Below are 20,492 nucleotides of genomic sequence, written 5' to 3'. Positions count from 1 at the left end.
TTCCTCTCTCTTTTCTTTCTTATCTGTTTTTAACAACTTAATTTGAAGAATGCAATCACAGCAATCATTGATATGCAGATACAATGCCCATAAGGGGCTAAAAAATATCTTTTTAAGTGCAGCTTTATACCTGAATACACGATTATGCCTGAGGCAGTAGTGAGCCAAAACCTCTTCAGAGGGCCAGATGCCTGCAAAACACAAGAGGATACATTTTTGATTACAGGACCCTGTTCTATAATCATTCTCTTAAGAAATGGCTTTTTAAAAATAATGTTCAGGACAAGCTATTTCCACCTGAATCAAACTTAACATAATTATTACTTGTAATATGTCATATCACATGGGTTTCTTTTGTTGTTGATTATAGCTCTTTTCCCAGAAAAACAGTAAATTATCCTAAATAGATTTTACTACATTTCATCACAACGAGAGAACAAAAACAATAACAATCAAAATTACAAATATTAAAAGTTCAAGTTTAATGGGATTTCAGGGCAATAATCTTGTACACACGAATGTTCTTCGCAGCCAATCCGTACGCATCAGTTGAAGACCTACTGTACATGCAGCCCATGTGAAGCAAAAATAAGTGGAAAAATCACTTGTAAGGAGCAAAGAAAAAGCACAGAGGTCATTATAGTTTCTTCTTTGATTCCATGCTAAACTTTTCAAATATGCACAATGATTTCCTTTCTGCAATTAGAAATGTCTAACTGGGGATTAAAATTAAGAAATTGAAATTTCACCAACTTTTGGCACATCTTTAAATTTAACAGTAATCCTCCCCCGCTAAAGTCCATGGATGGGCATTTTCTAAAATCATCACTTGCAGATCATTTATTTTGATGACTTAGTGTTGATGAATGCATCTGATTTCCTTAAAAAAAAAAAAAAAGACAAACATGCTTGGAAATGAGTTTCTAGTAGTTACCACAGGATGGTAGGGTTGTAAGTGCTTTTAATTTTTTTCTTTATGCTTTTTGTATTTTCCAAAGATTTTTACAATGAATGTGAATCACTCTCCTGCTCGGATTTAACCACAGTCTTCCGATTTCCCAGCACCCTGCTCTGCCCGAGGTCAAGAAGCCTCCGCCGCCCTGGGCAAGCAGTGCCTGCTCACCGTCCTCACACTGAATGCTCTTCTAATGGGTCTGGATGCAAAGTGGAAACACCTAATGAGAACTGATTTTTTTTTTTTTCTCACAGATGCATCTCCAGCTTCAAAGCTTGAGAAATCCGAACATTTACAGAAAAGAGGATGCCAAAGAAATGGTAAGTAAAGTCCACAGAGAAACTATGGGTAAGTTTAGGAACAGCAAAGGCAGTGACCCCACAGAAGCATGTGCTGCACAGAAGGCCAGGCAGGTGCACTCAACAAGTTCAGCCTCCATGGTATTTCTGGGAGAAATGACAGTTTCGGGGAGAACAAGGCATCCACCAAGAGGTGTTCGGGGTCGTATTTAGGAGGAAAGGCAGAAAGGTAGTGGAGTATGGCAGTTAAGACCACAGGGGCTTTGGACCCAGACTCGTTGGCCTCCACTCCTAGTTTGTTGGGCTGCATGCCCTAGCTGAGTAACCTTGGGTAGTTTACTTAGCCTCTCTGGGCCTCAGGTCCCTCATCTGTAAAATAAGGTAATTGTGGCATCAATTTCACTAAAGTGTTGTGAGGATTAAACATGCAAAACACACATAATGTATTTAGAACAGTTCCTAACTCATAATGAACTCAAAGAAAAATTCGTTGATAAATGTTACTTCCCTGGGCCGCCCAAGTGGCTCAGTCGGTTAAGTGTCTGACTTCGGCTCAAGTCATGATCTCACGCCTCTTGGGTTCAAAACCCTGCATCAGGTGCTCTGCTGTCGGTGCAGAGCCTGCTGTGGATCCTCTGTCCCCCTTGCTCTCTGCCCCTCCCCTGCTCGCTTGCATGCATGTGCAAGCTCTCTCTCTCTCTCTCTCTCTCTCTCTAATAAATAAAATATTATTCTCCTGCAAAGGGGGATAAAAGAGCAGAAGAGAAGACAATTATCCCAATGACAGAACAGATGGAGAACATTTTTGTCCTGCTCCTACCCATGAACTCTGCCATAACCAAAGTCCTACTACCTGGCATACCTCCACATAAAAAGAACTCTATAAAGACTAAAGCACACAATAAAAATTTCCAAAGGAAGAGCCCAAGACAGTATTCTACACCAGTGCTTATAATCAACAGAATAATGAATTTCTTTATGCCTTTAGTAGATGGTTTTGAGGTTTTAAAAAATAATGATAGGGGAAGGGTATTTTACTAAAATTCAGGCTTTGGCTAAGTAAAAAATGTGACTTCTAAAATGCACAGTCTTTCAAGAGAGGTTTATTATTTTCTCAAAAACTTATAGAGGTTTATTTTTAACTAACTTAAATACAAAAATATGCAGAAGAAAGTTAATAAAATCACCTAAAATTCCACCACTGCTATGCAACCCCTATTATCATTTTGGACACCATTCCACAAAAAGCACTCTAAGCATAAAGTATTTTTTACACAAATGACATCTTATCATGCAGGTATGTGGCAATCTGATTTTGCCCTACTCAGTATGTGATGGATAACTTCCCATGACAATAAAAATATATGCGCATTATTATCTAAAAAAAATTGGGGGGCACCTGGGTGGCTCAGTTGGCTGAGCGTCCGACTTCAGCTCCGGTCATGATCTACAGTGGTCTGGGGCCTTACGTCAGGCTCTGTGCTGACAGCTCAGAGCCTGGAGCCTGCTTCGAATTCTGTCTCCCTCTCTCTGTCAATCCCCCTCTCATGGTCACTCTCTGTCTCTCAAAAATAAATGTTAAACATTTTTTTTAATTTAATGGTTTTTTTTGAGAGGGAGTGCCCACAAATGGTGGGAGGGGCAGAGAGAGAGAGACACACACACACAGAAAATCCAAAGCAGGCTCTGTGCTGTCAGTGCAAAGCGCCACTCAAAGCTGGAAGCCACGAACTGTGAGATGATGATCTAAAGCCGAAGTGGAGGCTGAACGGACTGAGCCGCCCGGGCGCCCCGCATCGTTGTTTCTAATAGCTTCCTAGACGTTTTATGTCTACAACATAACTTATTTAGCTAGTTTCCTCTTGATAGACATTAAAGTTATTTTGAGCTCTTGATATTATGAGATTATAAACAGTGGTACAATAAAGACATCTTTTTCCTCCAAAAAAATTCTGGGAATTTTGGTTAAAAGTTAAGTACAAATCACACTGTGATACATCAAACTGTGCTCCCCCAAATTTGTACCAAAATATACCTCCAAATAAGAGTGTTTATTTCCTTAAAGACTTGTCAAGGTGAGATTTTGACAACATATTTTATTTTTGCGAATGTGTTACGTTTTTGAAAGTGATCTCCGTACAAATCAAAACCACAATGAGACATCACTTCACTCCGATGAGGATGGCCATAACCCAAAAGTCAGACAATAGCAAATGTTGGGGAAGATGAGGAGAAACTTATGGAAGATGTTGCAGCCACTTTGGAAAACAGTCTAGCAGTTCACCAAAAACTTAAATAAAGAATTGATGTATGGCCCAATAATTCCATTCCTAGGAATGGACTCAAGAGAGTAGAAACTATCTTCACACAAAAACCCGTACATGAATGCTGATAGCAGCATTATTCACAGTAGCCAAAAAGCAGAAACAACTCAAACGCCCACAACTAATGAGCACATAAATAAAATGTGGTATGGCCATGCAATGGACTATTACTTGGCAATAAAAATAAATAAAAATAAAAAATAAAAGTAAAAAGTACTGATTCATGTTACAACACAGATAGAACATTAAAAACATTATGCTAAGTGAAAGAATCCCGAGACAAAGAACCCCATGTTACATGTTTCCATTCATATGAAATGTCCAGAATAGACAAGTTCACGGACACAGAATATAGAGTGGTGGTTGTCTAGCGCTGGGATGGTTGAGAGTAAATGTGGAGATTTTTACAGGTGATGAAATATTCTAGAATTGATTGTGGTGATGGGTCCGCAACTCTGTGAATATACTAAAAACCACTGAGTGAACTGTGTGGTATGTGAATTATATCTCAATAATGTCATTATTTAATTAATTAATTTATTTTAAACAAATCTTTTGAATTTGCTTTTTTTAAAACACTTTTTAATGTTTTTGTTTATTTATTTTTTTTTTTTTTGAGAGAAAGAGACAGCATGAGCAGGGGAGGGTCAGAGAGAGAAGGAGTCACAGGATCTGAAGACAGGCTCCAGGCTCTGAGCTAGCTGTCAGCACAGAGCCCGATGCAGGGCTTGAACCCACGAACCGTGAGATCATGACCTGAGCCAAAGTCAGATGCTTAACCAACTGAGCCACCCAGGCAACCCCTTAAAGTTTTCTCATTCCTACTTGTGGAAACACAGAGGTCTCTTTTGTAAAGAATTTTTTTAAGTTTATTCATTTATTTTGGGAGAGGGTAGGGGCAGTGAGTGGGGAAAAAGCAGAGAGAGAGAGGGAGAGAGAGAATCCCAACCGGGCTCTGTGCTAACAGGGCTCGAATCATGAACCATGAGATCATGACATGAGCCAAAACTAAGAGCAGGATCCTTAACTGACTGAGCCACCCAGGTGCTCCTAAAGGATTTTATTTTTAAAGAACTTATACAGAGTTTAAAGAGCCATTGAGTTCTATGGAAATAATTAAGACAAACAATAGTACCCAGACCCTCTGACCCAGTCTTTCTCTTTCCTTGGAAACTACTACTTCCAATTCACTTAGCTGATACTTCTGGTGATTCCTTCCATATTTCTACATATGTGTGTGTTGTTACTTCTTGATTTTTCAGCTTAGGGAAAAATCTGACCCCCACTATGGAAGATAAGCATTTTCCACTTCCATTTATACTCCTCTCCTCCTGCCACACACACCATGCTCCTTCTCCATCCACTATCACCGTCTTCCTCTTATAGATATATTATAATTTTGGTAAGATCACTACTCTTTGTCAATTTCCTTGTGACCATGAAATAATCCTGCGCCATGTAGTAAACTATGATGGCTTTTTCTCTCATGTATCACTTTCTTTCCTGTGGGGTTTATAATTGTCCATTTTTTTCTCATTTGCTAAGGTTTTTATTCAATCTCAAAATCCATTCATCAGTTTCCCCTCTCATACATCCATTCACATCAGGTATTCTTTTTTTAAACTAATTTATTTTGAGGGGGGGGGGAGGGAGAGGGAAAGCACGAGCATGCAAGTAGGGGAGAGGCAGAGAGAGCAAGAAAGAAAACCCCAAGCAGGCTCCGTACTGTCAGCATAGAGCTTGACACGGGGCTTGATCCCATGAAGCATGAGATCATGACCTGAGCCAAGATTGAAAGTTGGACATTGACTGAGCCACCCAGGTGCCCCTCACATCAGGTATTCTCAACCCCATGAGGAAATCTCTCCTGGTGGCCTCTGATCTGCCTTCATCTGGTGTGCACGTGCCCTATGCATGGTGCACAGCTGATACCCTAGAATCAATCTTCAAGATCAATCATTGCAGGCTCTCTTCTGCCCTTTTCCTGTATCTCATCTCTTGCTTCCTCTATCCTTTGTCTTCCTCTCTTGGTTTACTTCCTCATTTTAGTGCAACATATCCTCCAATAGTTTCTTTTACAAAGTGTGTGGGAAGTAAATGTTGGGGAATTTCCAGGATTCAGTGGGTAATTTCGATCTGGAAACTTGATGCTCTCAGACCCTGTGAAGTTTTTGGGAAGTTTCATCGACCAGTTCTGGACCTCCGTTTTCATCAACTCTTGCTGTTTGGGTGTTGAATTTCCTGAACTCATCTTCTAAGTTTCTTATCTATTCTTCCCTTTTTCCACCTTGCATTGTTTTCTACTTTCTTGGAAATTTCCTCAACTTTATCTCCCAACCCTTTTATTGTTCTTTCCATCCATGCTTTTGTTGTTGGTAGTTCTCTGAATACTTCTTTTTTAGAACATCTTATTCCTGTTTCATGAATACAATGTTTAAAAACATTATTTGACCATATTAATGACAGTTTATGTTCAGTTTTCTGATCCTTACCTAGTCTCTTTTCTTCATGTTGTTTTCCTCTATTCATTGATTTGGGTACCTGTCACATTAAAAGCTTTCCTCACATAGTTGGTAATTCTTTGTTATTTGCTTAAACATAATCGTAGAAAGGTTAAAAGCTGGTTGGAGGTGAATAGGGCTGAGTGTGTGGGGACGGAGCGGAGTGTGGGTAGCTCTGTGTATGCTCACTCAGTGCTTCTGGTACTCTCTCTGACTTCAACTGTGCCTGGTGTCCCTCACTCTAGAACCTTCCGTTTATCCCTCTCCAGAGAACAAATCTCTTCCATTGGCAGTACAGAAGAGGAGGTTACTCGTAGTCTGGAATAGGGATGTAACTGTTTTATAAACAGCTTCCAGTCAGTCTTCCTGATTTTAACCTCCTTCAACTCCTGCATTTCCAATTGCCCTACTTTCTGAGTTTTTCAAAGTTTCAGAAGTATGAATTAATCAGTTTGCTTCTCAGCTTTCTCAATGGCTGGCTTTTTCACATCTGCTAAGTCAATGATTTCTCATACATTTGTTTCCCAGGTTCCAAAATTATGTCGCTGTATGTCCCCTCATTGTATCAATCTTTTGTATGTTTAGATCTTAAAAATGCCTCTTTACAGTGGTTTAGCAAAGTTTCCTGAAGGAAGTGATTTTAATGGATTTTTCAACCCCCAAGTTTACCTGAAGTCCAGAAATGCATGGTCTTTTGAATGTACCTGTTTATGGGATAATTCTGGAACCCAAGACACACAGACACACTATATATATATAAACTATTCTTATCTCTCATAGGATATATTTTAGCATAAATACTTTAAGGTCTGAGTGGTGGGGTTTCAGTACACATCCCAGAAGAGCAGTGACTAGAAGGACTTCATGGAACAGAGAAAAACTCATTAGAAAAGTGATGAGCATCAATTAAAAAAAATTTTTTTTATGTTTTTAAATTTATTTTGAGAGAGAAAGAGAGAGTGCTAGCAGGGAAGGGGAAGAGAGAGAGAAAGAATTCCAAGCAGACTCTGCACTACCAGTGCAGAGCTGGATGCAAGGCTTGAGTCCATGAACCATGAGCTGAAATCAAGAGTCAGATCCTTAACCAACTGAGCCACCCAGGCACCCCTAAATTTTAGAAGGACAAGCCAATGACACAAATGGGGAGGTTTTTCTTATACTCAAGATTTTTATAGTCCATTAATAATACTGTAAGGCTCTATCAGTCAATAATAGGCACTTCTGCTATACTTTTTTTTTATTTCAATTTTTTTTTTACATTTATTTATTTTTGAGAGATAGAGTGAGACAGACTGTGAGAAGGGAGGGGCACAGAGAGAAGGAGACACAGAATCAGAAGCAGGCTGTCAGCATAGAGCCCAACACAGGGCTCGAACCCATGAACCGTGAGATCAGGACCTGAGCTGAAGTCAGACAGTTAACCGACTGAGCCACCCAGGCGCCCCTACTTGCGCTCTATTCTTGACATCACCCATTGAGACAGAGAAGAATGCCCGAAGTGGCATTTACAGTAACTAAAGTATTGATCCTCCCCCAAAAGCATTACAAAACATTTTACTGATTTATTCTAGGTAACTTGTTTCCTACACACATGTCATTAATTAGGATATTTCCTTAAAAGTTATTTGAAGGCATATCGTTCCCTATGCCTTAGTGTTTTCTGCATAAACTGAATTAGTTTAACTCATAGGAGAAAGGTCTCCCTTCATCCACTGGGTCTCCATAAAAGCATTAGTTAAACAAGAGCTCTGTTTGGAAGAAGAAAAAGAATACCACATTATACTTGGGTTTCCATGGTCATTTGATTTCATTCCATTTTCTTTCAAACAAAGGATTGTTTCCCTGAAGATGCTTCTGTCAGAACGGGGCCTGCTGGATATAACAAACTTCAGGAAGCTGCAGTCAGCCAACACTAAAATAAGAAAAACTAGCTGTCCATATAGCAATAATGAGGGGGGAAATGGCCAATGCGATCTATTTTATGTACGAAGCCACTTTTTTGTTGTGTGTTAAGTAGCTAGTTCAGAATTATTTTAAACGCCAAATTGCATAGCTAGTCTGGAAACAAACAAAAAAATCCATTATTAACCCGAGGGCTGAACAAATCTTAAAACTATGTGGATATTAAGAGATATGAGTCTCTTACTGGGCGTGGGTCCTCCTAGATCACTTGCATTTGAGAGCTGTTTGCTTCCCCAGAGTTCATGTTCAAGGAAAGTCCTGAGACTCTGCCAGACAGCGTTGGACCAGCAGCACTGCTGACTCCTGCTTCTCACTCTGACAGCTGGTTTTGGGCCCATGGGGACAACACGCCCGGCTCTCGCAGCTGGCTTTCCTCTGATCAGCTGATATGTGCCGAGCAGTGGCCTCCTCTCCCCTCCTCAAACGGAAGGATCGCGCCCACCAGGCAGGAGTCAGAAGTAAAGCCTCTCTCAAATCTGGGAGGAGACCAGCACACCCTTAGACTCTTCTGGAACAAGCAATACATTGGCAGGTGTTAACTAAAATGAAAATCAGCTCATGTGGACTGGGTAGGTAAACCTCTTGGACCGTTTTCAGTGTTTACACTGTCTCCTTTGCCTTAAACGTTTCTGCTTGGTCATTAACATTTCAACCCAGAGTGGAAATCCAAAAAAGGACTACAGAATATGCCATAAATATTTTGGGGCTACCCCGTATGTTTCAGGCCCTGTGGATCAGAGGGAATGAGACAGCCTGGTAACCGGAGCCTCCGTATAGAGGGGGAGATACTGAATCAATAATTATACAAATAATGTGCATAACTATACTTATAATACAGGCTATGTTGGAAACACAGAGGGTACTTCTGAGAACATATCACAGGGGACCTGACTTGGCTGAAAAGGAGGTTGGGAGGAATCCATCAGGGAGCACTTCCTCATAGAGTCGGCACGAAGAGCCAAGTAGAGGAGGTGGAAGGGTGAAGAGAATGGTCCACAGCAGGGGAGCCCCACGAGACTAAGCTGAAGAGGAGAACAGTTCGATATTCTAGGGATGGAAACAGGGTCAGTGGAGCTGCAGAATATGAGGAAGGAAGAGAGCAGCACCAGGCAAGAATGGAGGGGTGGCTGGCAGCCAGATGCTGCAGGCCCATGTTAAGATCTGCAGATTGAGCCTTAATATAATAATACATTTTAAGCAGCACAGCAGTATGATCAGACTTACATTTTAGAAGATTTTAGATTACTCAAAAGAAAACAGATTGAAGAGAGGCAAGAGGAGGCAGGGTGAAACTAGGTAGGAGGCTACCACGATGACCGAGGTGAGCACGGACAGTGGCCTGGGTGGTGGTGAGCAGAGATGAAGAAAAGTGGGAAGGTATGAGCTATCTTCAGAAAGTACACTGACGCGACTTACTAGTTAATTAGATGGCAGAGACGGTGTGAGAGAGGAAGGTGTCAGATACGGCTTAGGTTTGTGTCATGGATTGGTAAGTCTGTGGATGAGGTACAGCAAATGCATATAGGACTTTCCTTCCATTTTGTATGAACTGAGGAAGCTGGATTCATGGTATGAAAACACCAGCTAGTGGTTTGGGGTCTGATTCTCACTCTGTCCCTATTAATCTATGTGACATTGGGAAGTAAGTTAGCCTTTCTGAGCTTCAGCATCCTCATCCCCAAGAATCTAGGTTTGGGTTAGATTATGCCTAGGAGGCCCTTCGGGTTATAAAAAGTTATAATAAAAAACCAGATTTCATGCTCCAGACGTAAGACTCCAGCTTGAACTGGCTCTGACGGTTGTGTGACCGGGGCAAGCTCCTTAAACTTTCTAAGCCTCATTCATTCCTTTATTGGACTTATAATTACTGGCAGCCAGTCCTGTTCTAGGAGCTGGGGATCTGGCAGCGATTAAAACAAAGCCTTTGCGGGGTGCCTGAGCCTTTTGCTCAGTTGGTTAAGTGTCCGACTTTGGCTCAGGTCATGATCTCACGGTTTGTGAGTTCGAGCCCCGCGTTAGGCTCTGTGCTGCCGGCTCAGAGCTTGGAGCCTGCGCTTCAGATTCTGTGTCTTCCTCTCTCTCTGCCCTTACCCCGCTAGTGTTCTGCCTCTCTCTGTCTCCCAAAAATGAAAAAAACAGTAACAAACAAAACAAAACAAAGCCCTTGCCCAAATAACTTCAATAGGGGCAACAGGCAATAAACATGGTAATTTCAGATAATGATTAATGTTGTGAAGAAAATAAAACATCATTGAAATAAAAAATATGAGTTGGGGGGGTGTTGCTACTTTAGCCAGCTGTGTGCAAAGTCTGGGTTCTCTCATTTGTTACGTACCAGCAGTAAAAGTACCCACCAGCATGGCTGTAAGAATTAAATGAGATAATACATGAAAGGCACTTAGAACAGTGCCTGGCACATAGCTAATTGTTTATAATGTTAGCTATGGTTGCTGCTGCTACCTGTCATTATTTTGACATGTTTCCATCCAGGAAATTTTATCAAACTTGATTATACTTTTATGCTACTCTTAGGGAGATGATGATTCCTAATTGATACCCCATAAAATCAAACCAAAACTGAACTGGGGAAAATTCACCCTAGCTTTGGGAACTTTGAAAAACAACTGTAAATAAGAATTCCATAAAAATGGACCATACTTGTGGGCGCCTGGGTGGCTCCGTTGGTTAAGTGTCAGACTTTGGCTCAGGTCATGATCTTGCAGTTCACAAGTTCGAGCCCTGCATCGGGCTCTGTGCTGACAGCCCAGAGCCTGGAGTCTGCTTCTGATTTTGTGTCTCCCTGTCTCTCTGCGCCACCCCTGCTCATGCTCTGTCTTTCTCTCAAAAATAAACATGAAAAATTTTTTAAAAATTTTAAATTGTCCTCCTGCTCTGACTCATTGACAGGCTTGTTCTGAACAATAAATTATGAAGCGCAGGCCTCCCTGTTTTGTGGGACCAGATCACAGAGAACGCGGGTACATCTGGACGAATGGGAATGGCTGGACAGCCCAGTACAGAGAGCAGGTGGAAGCTTGCCCGTGACCTTGTAACATTTATCACATACTGACTGCTGCCCAGGTACTAAGAGGTATATGAGAAAATCAAGGCATGGGGAGGTTATGAAAGCTTCATCTCCAAATCAGACAGATATTTTGTCATGAAGTTAGAATGTGAACCCAGGTGATCTGACTCTGATGAGTGCTCCGTGAGTGTCAGCTGTTACTACTATCAGCAGCATCACTAATTGGACACTCACTGCTTTGCAAACACTGGGCTGTTTGCTTTATACAAATTACCTCATTTAATCCTTAAAACAGCCCTAGAAGGTATGTACTGTCATTACGGCCAGCTCAGGGGCACAGCGAGGTTTACCCAAGCACATGGAGCTGAAGTGGCATAGCTCAACCTCCAGGACCCGGTTTCTTAATCACTACCCTGTTTTGCTCAAACCCCAGTGGCTGGTCCTAGAATCCAGGGAATGAGTTTCTATTTCTCATGGCTGTCAATAACTAATTTTAGGACGTTGGACAAATCATATTTGGGCTCTAGCTTCAAGAATAAAATGGAAGCATCAAATTGATTTCTGAGGATTCTTCCAACTCTTAAATCCAATGGCTGTAGGTCATTATATGTGTGCCTTTCCAAACGAAAGCTGTAAAATGGTCAGTAGGTTCTAGCCCACGTTTGACAGCAATCTGATTAGTTTGAATATTTGATTTGGACCATAATATCAAATCTAAAGCCTTGCCAGGAAATAGGTTAGTCAGGATTCAAAATGGTCTCAGAAGTCAAACCTTCATAACCTATTTTAATTGAATTAACACTGCCTTTGTTAATTCAGTCTCGTAGCTTCAGAGAAGATACTGCTCTATCTCTGTGCATTCTGGTGGTAGTAGCTTTTTTTTTTTTTTTTTTAGTTAATCCAGCACATTAACAACCTCAAGTATAATTTTTCCCCTCCAATACAGAGCATGGTTCTCAGATAAATGCTGTATTTTTTTTCCCCTATTTTCTCCTTGTCAGGGTACCTACTGCCTTTGGGGCAGAAGAAATTTTCCGGAGGACTCAAGGCACAAGTAGGACAGTATCTCCCGTATCTCCCAGTGCAATCTCTCTGGGTCTAGGCCAGAAGGTGCTCCATCCCCTGAGTCACAGGATGTCAGGAGGTAGGAACAGTCACGTGTAGCAGAGGTAGACCCTGGTCCTAGCAAGACAGGAAACATGGCCTGTGTTCCCCCAGAAACACCGCACACCCTCCTCATAGTTAGAGAGAGAGAGAGAAAAGACAAAGAAAGACACAAAGAAAAAGGAAGAGAAATAAAAGAGTGAGATTTTCATTGCTGGTTGTACTCTAAGTAACACCCCCAAGCCCTTGCTGTGCTCAGTGTCTTCAGAGTGGGGTGGTCAGCCTATCATTTTGAGGACAGCACCCTTTTTCCTGTTAATATATGACTGTGTTGTGTGTTGAAGTCATGTGAAAACAGCAAGGTGTCAAATAAAGTGGAATAAAGAAGAAAGTAATAGAGGGGCACCTGGGTGGCTCAGCAGCTTAAGCATCCAACTCTTGATTTCGGCTCAGGTCATGATCTCACGGTTCGTGAGTTCGAGCCCCACTCCAGACTCGGTGCTGACAGTGCAGAGCCTGCTTGAGATTCTCTCCCTCCCTCTCTCTTTCTTTCAAACTAAAAAAAAAAAAAAAAAAAAAAAAAACTTAAAAAAATTGTGGAAGTGTTAGAAATAATTGTTATTTTGCCTTATCTTAGGCATGAGCCACTTCATCAGCACAGACACACGTTACGTGTCACACCAAAGAAAAGTAAGGAGAGTGAGACCCCCCCAGCCCCCTCTCTGCCTTAGTCACCTATGATTTGTGAAAATGATTTTTTAAAAAAATATTTACTTATTATCAAGAGACACAGAGAGACAGAGCATGAGCCAGAGGGGCAGAGAGAGAGAGGGAGACACAGAATCCGAAGCAGGCTCTGGGCACTGAGCTGTCAGCACAGAGCCCGAAACAGGGCTCGAACACACGAACTGTGAGATCATGACCTGAGCCGAAGTCAGATGCTTAACCAACTGAGCCACCCAGGCGCCCCCTGTGAACCTGATTTCCGAAGCAGCTTTCTACCTTGGAGTCCAGCGTTATCTCACTTCTTGGTAAACACTAGGGCAGAATTCTAAACAAATGGAAAACCTTGTGCTCCATGCGGACTCCGTGCTCTGTGCATTTATGAAAGCCTCGCCGGAGAGAGAATGCATTCAGGGGGCACGTGTCACAGATGCCAAAGCAAGGTGCATTTACTAAATGGCCCCGGTATTAGGTTGTTAGGCACAACTTATTTACCGAGCAGTGTGGTCTGGAAGGTGCACGTCGCAGTGTTTCAAAACTGCCTTTGTTGCAAGTTCCTCCTCTTAGGCCTGTGATGGGGTGGGGAAAAGAGAAGGCCTGCCTCCCTCTTCTTATAGGAGAAATTGCCATTAGCAAGTTCCAGAAGAAAACAACATCATTAGGCAAACTGACTCGGTAGATACGGCAACATCTCCGTGGGCTGGAGGTGTTGAGGTTCGGTCTCAGCCCACTTCAAACAAACCCGTCTCTACCATTCTATCTGAAAGTAAACGTGTGATGCTCAGATGATTTTTAAAATATACATATATATATGTGAGTTGGCAGAGAATCTCAGCTGTGCAAAATGGCCTGGGTCTGTCCTTCCGGGCTCCCTGCTCTCCTTATTCATTGATACAAAGGAAACATGACGGTCTGCGCTCCAGAAATTTCTGCTGCTGTCCAGACTTGGGCAACTCCCTGCAGCTAATGTGGAAACAGAGTGCGGAGCACATCCTGGCTGTAAACACAGAGGTCTTGCGCTGTCAGGACCATCGACAAACGGCTCCAATCAACTTGTATGATTGTCTTTAACACCTTTGTGTATTTTTTAAAGAAATGAATTTGATTTCATTTGCCTTCCCCAGTTTTCAAATAGTCATTAAAAATTAAACAACACCGGGAAAGGCTTTTGTGATTATAGCCTTCATTCTCCTGCAACAAACTGGATCTATAAATTTACGTACCATTGTAGATGTAAATTACAAAATTTATATTCAGCTATATTAAAACATCTATTCCAAAAATGATTACCAGTTGTGAAAAGCAGACAGGCTTATCACTTGCTGTCAGTTGTTCATGTCTAGTTAAGCAATAATGTGCTAAAACTGCTCTTTTGTTTTGTGTAAGAATTTTGGCAATAGAAGAAATGAATGCTCAGTTAATAAAAACTCAGGCTGCTTTTTGCTTTGATGGAGGAAGCAGCTGCCTGTTTTCATTTGCTGCAGAGCAGCAAAACCCATCAATATAATAAGCAGCTTAGATGCACCCATCCACAGCATCTGTAAGGATATAGGGCTATTCGCTCAAAACCAATCCCTGGTTTAATTTTAACAAAGATGTGTCTGACATATTTGAAAATGCATTATAATAGGTTTTGAAACGTGAACAATTTCCCTTTCTTTTAAATACTTTTTACGGATTTGAAAGGTTAGTATACAGAGCTGAATGATAGCAATGATAAAAACCTGTCCAAATGGTGAGGCCGTCCTAAAACAAGAGGAGTACAGAGAGCAAATCAAGAGGCAGCAATTCGGTCTCCTTCAAAAGGGGAGTAATTCATTTGAATGTGATTTCATTCATTTATTCGTTCAAACAAATATTTACCGAATCCTTACTGTGAACTGAACTGGGGTACTGCCTCAGGCCACCTTTCTTACCCTCGATGAGTTCACCCTTCAGGGGAAAAGATGGGCACAAAAAACATAAAGCAAAACAATGCAGTAGGCACAGTGATACAGATGTGCACTTTCTGTTACCTCTCTGTTTTTTTTTAAAAAAATTCAAATGGGTAGAGAACACAGAGGAAACTAACATAAAAATGAAAAAATCAAATACTGTCTCCTCTATTATACAGTCACACACTTCATTAGACATCCCTCTAAGAAAATTGAATTATGTTTAAACACATGTCAAACTGTTTACTGGTGTAGCCAGGAATTATCACACTTTGGATAAAAGTTTTAGGATTTTAAGTTTCATTTGGACAGCCTCTAGGTTTACAGCAACCACTAGACACTTTTACATGATCATGAGTATACCACATGCCAAGCCTAATAGAAAACAAAAACTTTATGGGGTGCATGGGTGGCTGAGTCAACGTTGGCTTAGGTCATGATCTCATGGTTCATGAGCTCAAGACCCGCGTTAGGCTCTGTGCGGACAGTTCAGAGCCTGGAACCTGCTTCAGATTCTGTGTCTCCCTCTCTCTCTCTGCCCCTTCCCCATTCACACTCTCTCTCTCAAAAATAAATAAATAGGAAATAAATCTATATATCTATATCACAAACTTTCAAATAACGTAGAATGAGAAACTCTGGCTAATGAACATGCTAAGGGATTTATTTTATTTTATTTTATTTTAATTTTATTCATTTCATTTCATTTCGTTTCAGTGCATTCCAAAAAGTCAGATAATTCTAAATCCTCCTCTTCTGATTCAATATCAGATAAGTGGGCGTCTGAACATGACCGGCTAGGGACCTGCCTGATGGTATATATAAGTGTAGGGTTAGCCTTCAGCTTCTCAGGGTATCAAATTTAAATGAGCACTCATTTGCAGAAACACTGAGGAAATGCTCCCATAAAAGAGGGCTACGCGTGTTCTTATTCAAACATGTGCACTGTAAAACACCCATACCTGGGTTTTAAAAATAAAGTTTTAATTGTGGCACAGTTTTAGATTTACAGAAAAGTAAAATGTTGCCGAGAGTTGCGGGTACCCTTCCCTTGGTTTCTCTCCTTATTGGCGTCTTAACATTGATCAAAACTGAGAAACTGACACTGGTACATTCACGTTAGACTTCATCCATGCCGTTCGTTTTTAGTGGGAGGGTTGCTATTCAAGAGGGGAGCTAGGCAGGTGTCTGTCAGAAAGCCTAAGTTTAGGGGTGTGTGGGTGGCTCAGTCCGTTAAGCGGCCGACCTCAGCTCAGGTCATGATCTCGCGGTTCGTGAGTTCCAGCCTTGCGTCGGGCTCTGTGCTGACAGCTCAGAGCCTGGAGCCTGCTTCAGAGTCTGTGTCTCCTTCTCGCTCTGCCCTTCCCCTGCTCACGCCCTGTCTCTTTGTCTCTCAAAAATAAACATTTTTTTTTAAAAAGTCGAAATTTAAACCTAAATGACAATAGTAGCATCTATCATATATATCTTTCCTTCCCTTAATTTTCTTCCCTCTTCTCAGGTTACTATAAAGAAATTGATATCAGATTTAAGAATTAAAACAGGGCACAAAATGCATATAACTCAGGGTTAAAAAAAAAAACTGTCCCCATCCAGGGAACTGTGTAGCCCAGCTTCCCCATTGCATTATTGAATGGGCAGAATATTATTTCTAAGTCATTATTCACATAGAAATTCTGATTGCCCCTATTCAATTAATACTTTCCTATCACAGTGTGATATGGACCTTATAACCAATCTTGTGGCAGCATGAGTTAAGAACCACAAAGAAGTCAGAGGTCATTATTTTTCAGCCATTCAGAGTGTTTATAAAGCATTCACTACGCACCCTCTCCTCTCTGTGAGTGTTCTTCCCTCCTCTGCTCCGCCGGGTAATGGCTGGGCACAATGCTTCCAGAACCCTGCAAAGATTCATGGGCTCCACATTGGTTAATGGTAGTCGCTCCAACAGCAAGTTGGAAAAGATGCCTTCGGGGAGATACTCTGTAGCTACAAAGAGTGGTTGCCATAGACTTCGAGAGGCAAGTGTCTGTAGCTAGGGCCGCCCAGTCTGTGGCAGCACACATCGGCTGAGACAGTGGTGAATGCTTGGTGCCTGATGTCTGAGATAACACTCCCTCTCTGCTCTAGTACATTCTAAGCTGAAAGAACTCCCTCCCTGAAAGGACCCACCGGACAGAGAGAGCACAGCCTGCCCTGGCGGAGCCCTTCACTCCGCCTCCTCCTTCAGTGTCCTCTACCCACCTGAGCATCTCTCTTCCTTTTCACTTCAATCCTGACTAAAGTTTCAGCCTCCGCTTTCCATGGAAAAGAATTCATAATAGAAAAGCAAACATTAATCAGACTCTGATAAAGAAATTTTACTGAAATCGCCTTCCAGGTGTTATAAAAATGTTTGGATCTGCTTCTCTGTTATCTTGAAACAGACACTCCTTGTGGGCAGGGCGCTCCCTGCGTGTCTTAGCTCCCCGGGGCGTGTTTACACATGTATGTGAAGGCATGCTGAATTCGCGTGTCACAGCAGCCAAGTGGTCTAAACCCAGAAATCACAATTAAAAAAAAAAAGAATGCCTCCTCTTTTGCACAATCTAATGCTGAGCCTTATATGATGGATCTACCCAGGACCTGCTTCTCGCTGTAAATGCAATCCTAGGTCAGTTCTCGTGTGGATACGTTTCTAATTGCACTCAATCCACTTTCACTAGCTTTCTTATCTATATCCACAATCTGCAGGGCTGGCAGGACAATTATCACCAGAAGACAGGATAGATGCTCTGGGGAGCAAGGCTGTCCTGGGCCTGAAAGGTACATGCTTACAAGGTTCCGGGCCAGCAACAAAGAATCCACATTCAATAGGCCATCTTTCTCTAAATCAATCCTTTTGCCTCATTCAGCAGAGCACGTGTCATGAGTGCTCATATCTGGGGTCTATCTGTGGCTATCTACAAACAGGCAGGGCTGTAATCACAGTGGCCTGGAATGAGTCCCAGAATGGGCCCTTTAAGTGACTTGAGATAGAGAAAATGGTTCTCTTTTCTGTTCTTTCTTTTTTTTCCCCTTTTTTTAAAAGGTTGAACTTTATAATTTTTTTTATTCTTTGATAAAATGTGTAACCCTAACCCATGTACGCAAAGTGTTTTCTCTGAGAATCACAACTCTTTGAGAAGGGCCTTCGAAATAACCTAGTTTAAAACAAACTATTGCTCTAAAGTTGACACCACAATGATCTTTCTGTTGAGAAAAAGACAAAATTCTAGAGCTGTTATATTTGTTCCTGGCCCTTTCACACTGGGGCGCACTGGTGTTTTTAAGTTGAGATCAAAGTGCACGGGCTAAGTTGCCGGGAGCGGAGAAGTTATCACGGTCTCCATGGACTCACGCTGGACAGCTCGGGACAGAAAGCAGATTTCCTTCTCTCTCCAGCAGCAGAGAGTTCACATTATCGTGAACTCCATCATTCCTCCTCCTTGGCCCCACCCGCAACAAATGATTGAGAAAGGGACCTCAAACCCAGACCGTTGTGTTTAGACTGGCATACAGATTTCATTGTTCATGTCGCCCAGTAGTCCTGGAGAGGTTTTGCCTGACCAAATACTAAAATAGACGCCTCAATTCAGGCCATAACTGACATGGGAAACAACCCTTTGGGAGAATATCAAACGGGGTTTATCCACCATGAGACTAATTAGCTACTACTTTTCATGGGAGTTTCAGAGAAATCTCGAGTTATGAAGTAAGGCCCTGAGAATTAAGGGGCTCGCTTTTTAGCCTTAGCTAGTTAGTGGCCGAGCTTCGGTTAGAACCTCAGTTCCCTAACACCTCTCCTTGGTTCTCTTTTCAGAGTGAGAACCTGAGCAAGAGGAGGAAAGACATTGTCGGTTGAATCTGCATTTTGTGGAAGGATTTTACCTTCCAGGGGGAAATCGGCGTTTGAAGAGATGAATCTTACTCATTCCAATTTGAACATATTCACCATCTCGGGAATCAAATCTGAGTCTTGTTGGTTTTTATTTCTCAATGACCAGTTTTATGGAAATACTCGTCTCCAGACCACACCGCAACATCCTGGCTGGGGGAAGAGGAAGAGGCTGTAGATAACATTCACCTGCAGCCCGCCTAATATTGGACCCTCTGAATTGAGGCCAGGAAGCAATGAACAATCTTCGGACACAGTGACCCCTTTCTCCAGAATTACAATGATTATGCGCCTTGTTTTATAAAATTGGGTTCTGTTTGTTTTCAGCAAATTTATCATCCACACGGTCATTATTCTCGCTTACTCAAATGTCTCCGTGCAATCTGCCTTGTAATTAAGAGTTTGCAGCAGATCCCAGCAATTCTTGTGATCGCCAGCATTCCGATCATAATAAACGTCATTTTATTTTATTTTGTTGTGTCTCGGGAGGGGAAATCATGTAATATATACAATTTTCACACATACCACCGTGTTGAGAAATGTAATTTTCTGCGTATTCTCTTCTAGGAATATTTTCAACGTTCCTGGATTGTCTCTGCACTCAGAAACGGGATTGAAATCTCCACTTTGGTATTTATCTGAGGCTGTGATAGCTCAGTCGTCTGCCGCCAAATGCCAAGATAGGGAGAATCTCATCATCCAGAGACCAGCTGCATGATGGGCAGTTAATAGATATATCAAACCTTAGGATATATGCTAAGCTGAAGAGATGATTGGTTGGTTGATACACTGATTGATTAGCATAGGGAGAATGGGTTTCTTCTTGACAACCTAAGATTATGCTTCAACTAAGCTCAAATTGCTTACACCTCTTCTATTGGGTTTAAAATTACAGTCCTGTCATCTGAAATCTCTCTTCAATGAAATTTTTACCATATATAAAAATTAAAGGGGAAAAGAAAGTAGGAGCCCTGGATGAGAGTAAATGGAGTAGATACATTTCATGCTAGTGTTGTTGATTCCACCAGGAAAAGTTGATATGTAAATCCCTTCGAAAAAATGTTACACATCTCATAAACGATTACTTGAATATTATACAATAATTCAGGGGGAAAAGTTCAGTATGCTCATGTTAGCGAACGCTGTATTTTCAAATACATTAAAGGTAGATCTCCTCTACGTAAATATGCAAATTAAAACAAAGCCCCCTATTGATCTGGTTTACTTTCAAGGGCACACAGACTCTATCCTGGGACTGTTAATATTTTTAACTGCTGGCATGCCTTCCAGGGGCAGGGGGCGGGGGATCGGGCAGACTTGCAGAGCCTTCGGATTAGCTTTGTTTTTGAAGCAGCTTAACACAAGTAGTAACTTCTTTAATTAGCACTAATGATCCTGAAGATAGTCACATGGACATCCTGAAATATGTGAGTATTGTGCCTGCTTCCCATGCATGTGGCGTCTGCTAGGCTTCAAGACGAAACAAAACCACTTGAATGAAGGAAACACAACCTTGTTCTTCCAAACTCTAAACTGATGTGTAAGCGGTGCTGAATAAAAATCATCAAGACATTCTGCACAAAAGGCCTGCGTTTTGGAGCTCTATAAACCTCTGATATTCTTCGGGAACAGTAAACTCATTAAGCACAAGCTTGGTTTACCATGTCCCGGGTAAAGATTCAATCTCATTGTACTCTGAATTATCAGAGACCGGGCTGAGGAAAGGGCCTGGCTCTCCCTCCCTCCCTC

General features: G+C 41.7%; 1 protein-coding gene across 1 annotated transcript in view; it reads right to left on the bottom strand.

The window, feature by feature from the left end:
• The window catches only part of CAMKMT (calmodulin-lysine N-methyltransferase), a 394,330-nt gene that overhangs the window by 61,512 nt on the left and 312,326 nt on the right, over positions 1-20,492 (bottom strand). The window contains 1 exon segment of the mRNA XM_029937283.1: positions 131-191. Coding sequence (XP_029793143.1) covers positions 131-191 — 61 coding nt within the window.

Source organism: Suricata suricatta, chromosome 4 (genome assembly GCF_006229205.1).
Source record: "Suricata suricatta isolate VVHF042 chromosome 4, meerkat_22Aug2017_6uvM2_HiC, whole genome shotgun sequence".
In the NCBI taxonomy this organism is placed as follows: Eukaryota; Metazoa; Chordata; class Mammalia; order Carnivora; family Herpestidae; genus Suricata; species Suricata suricatta.
This window is presented reverse-complemented; position numbering and strand designations above follow the sequence as displayed.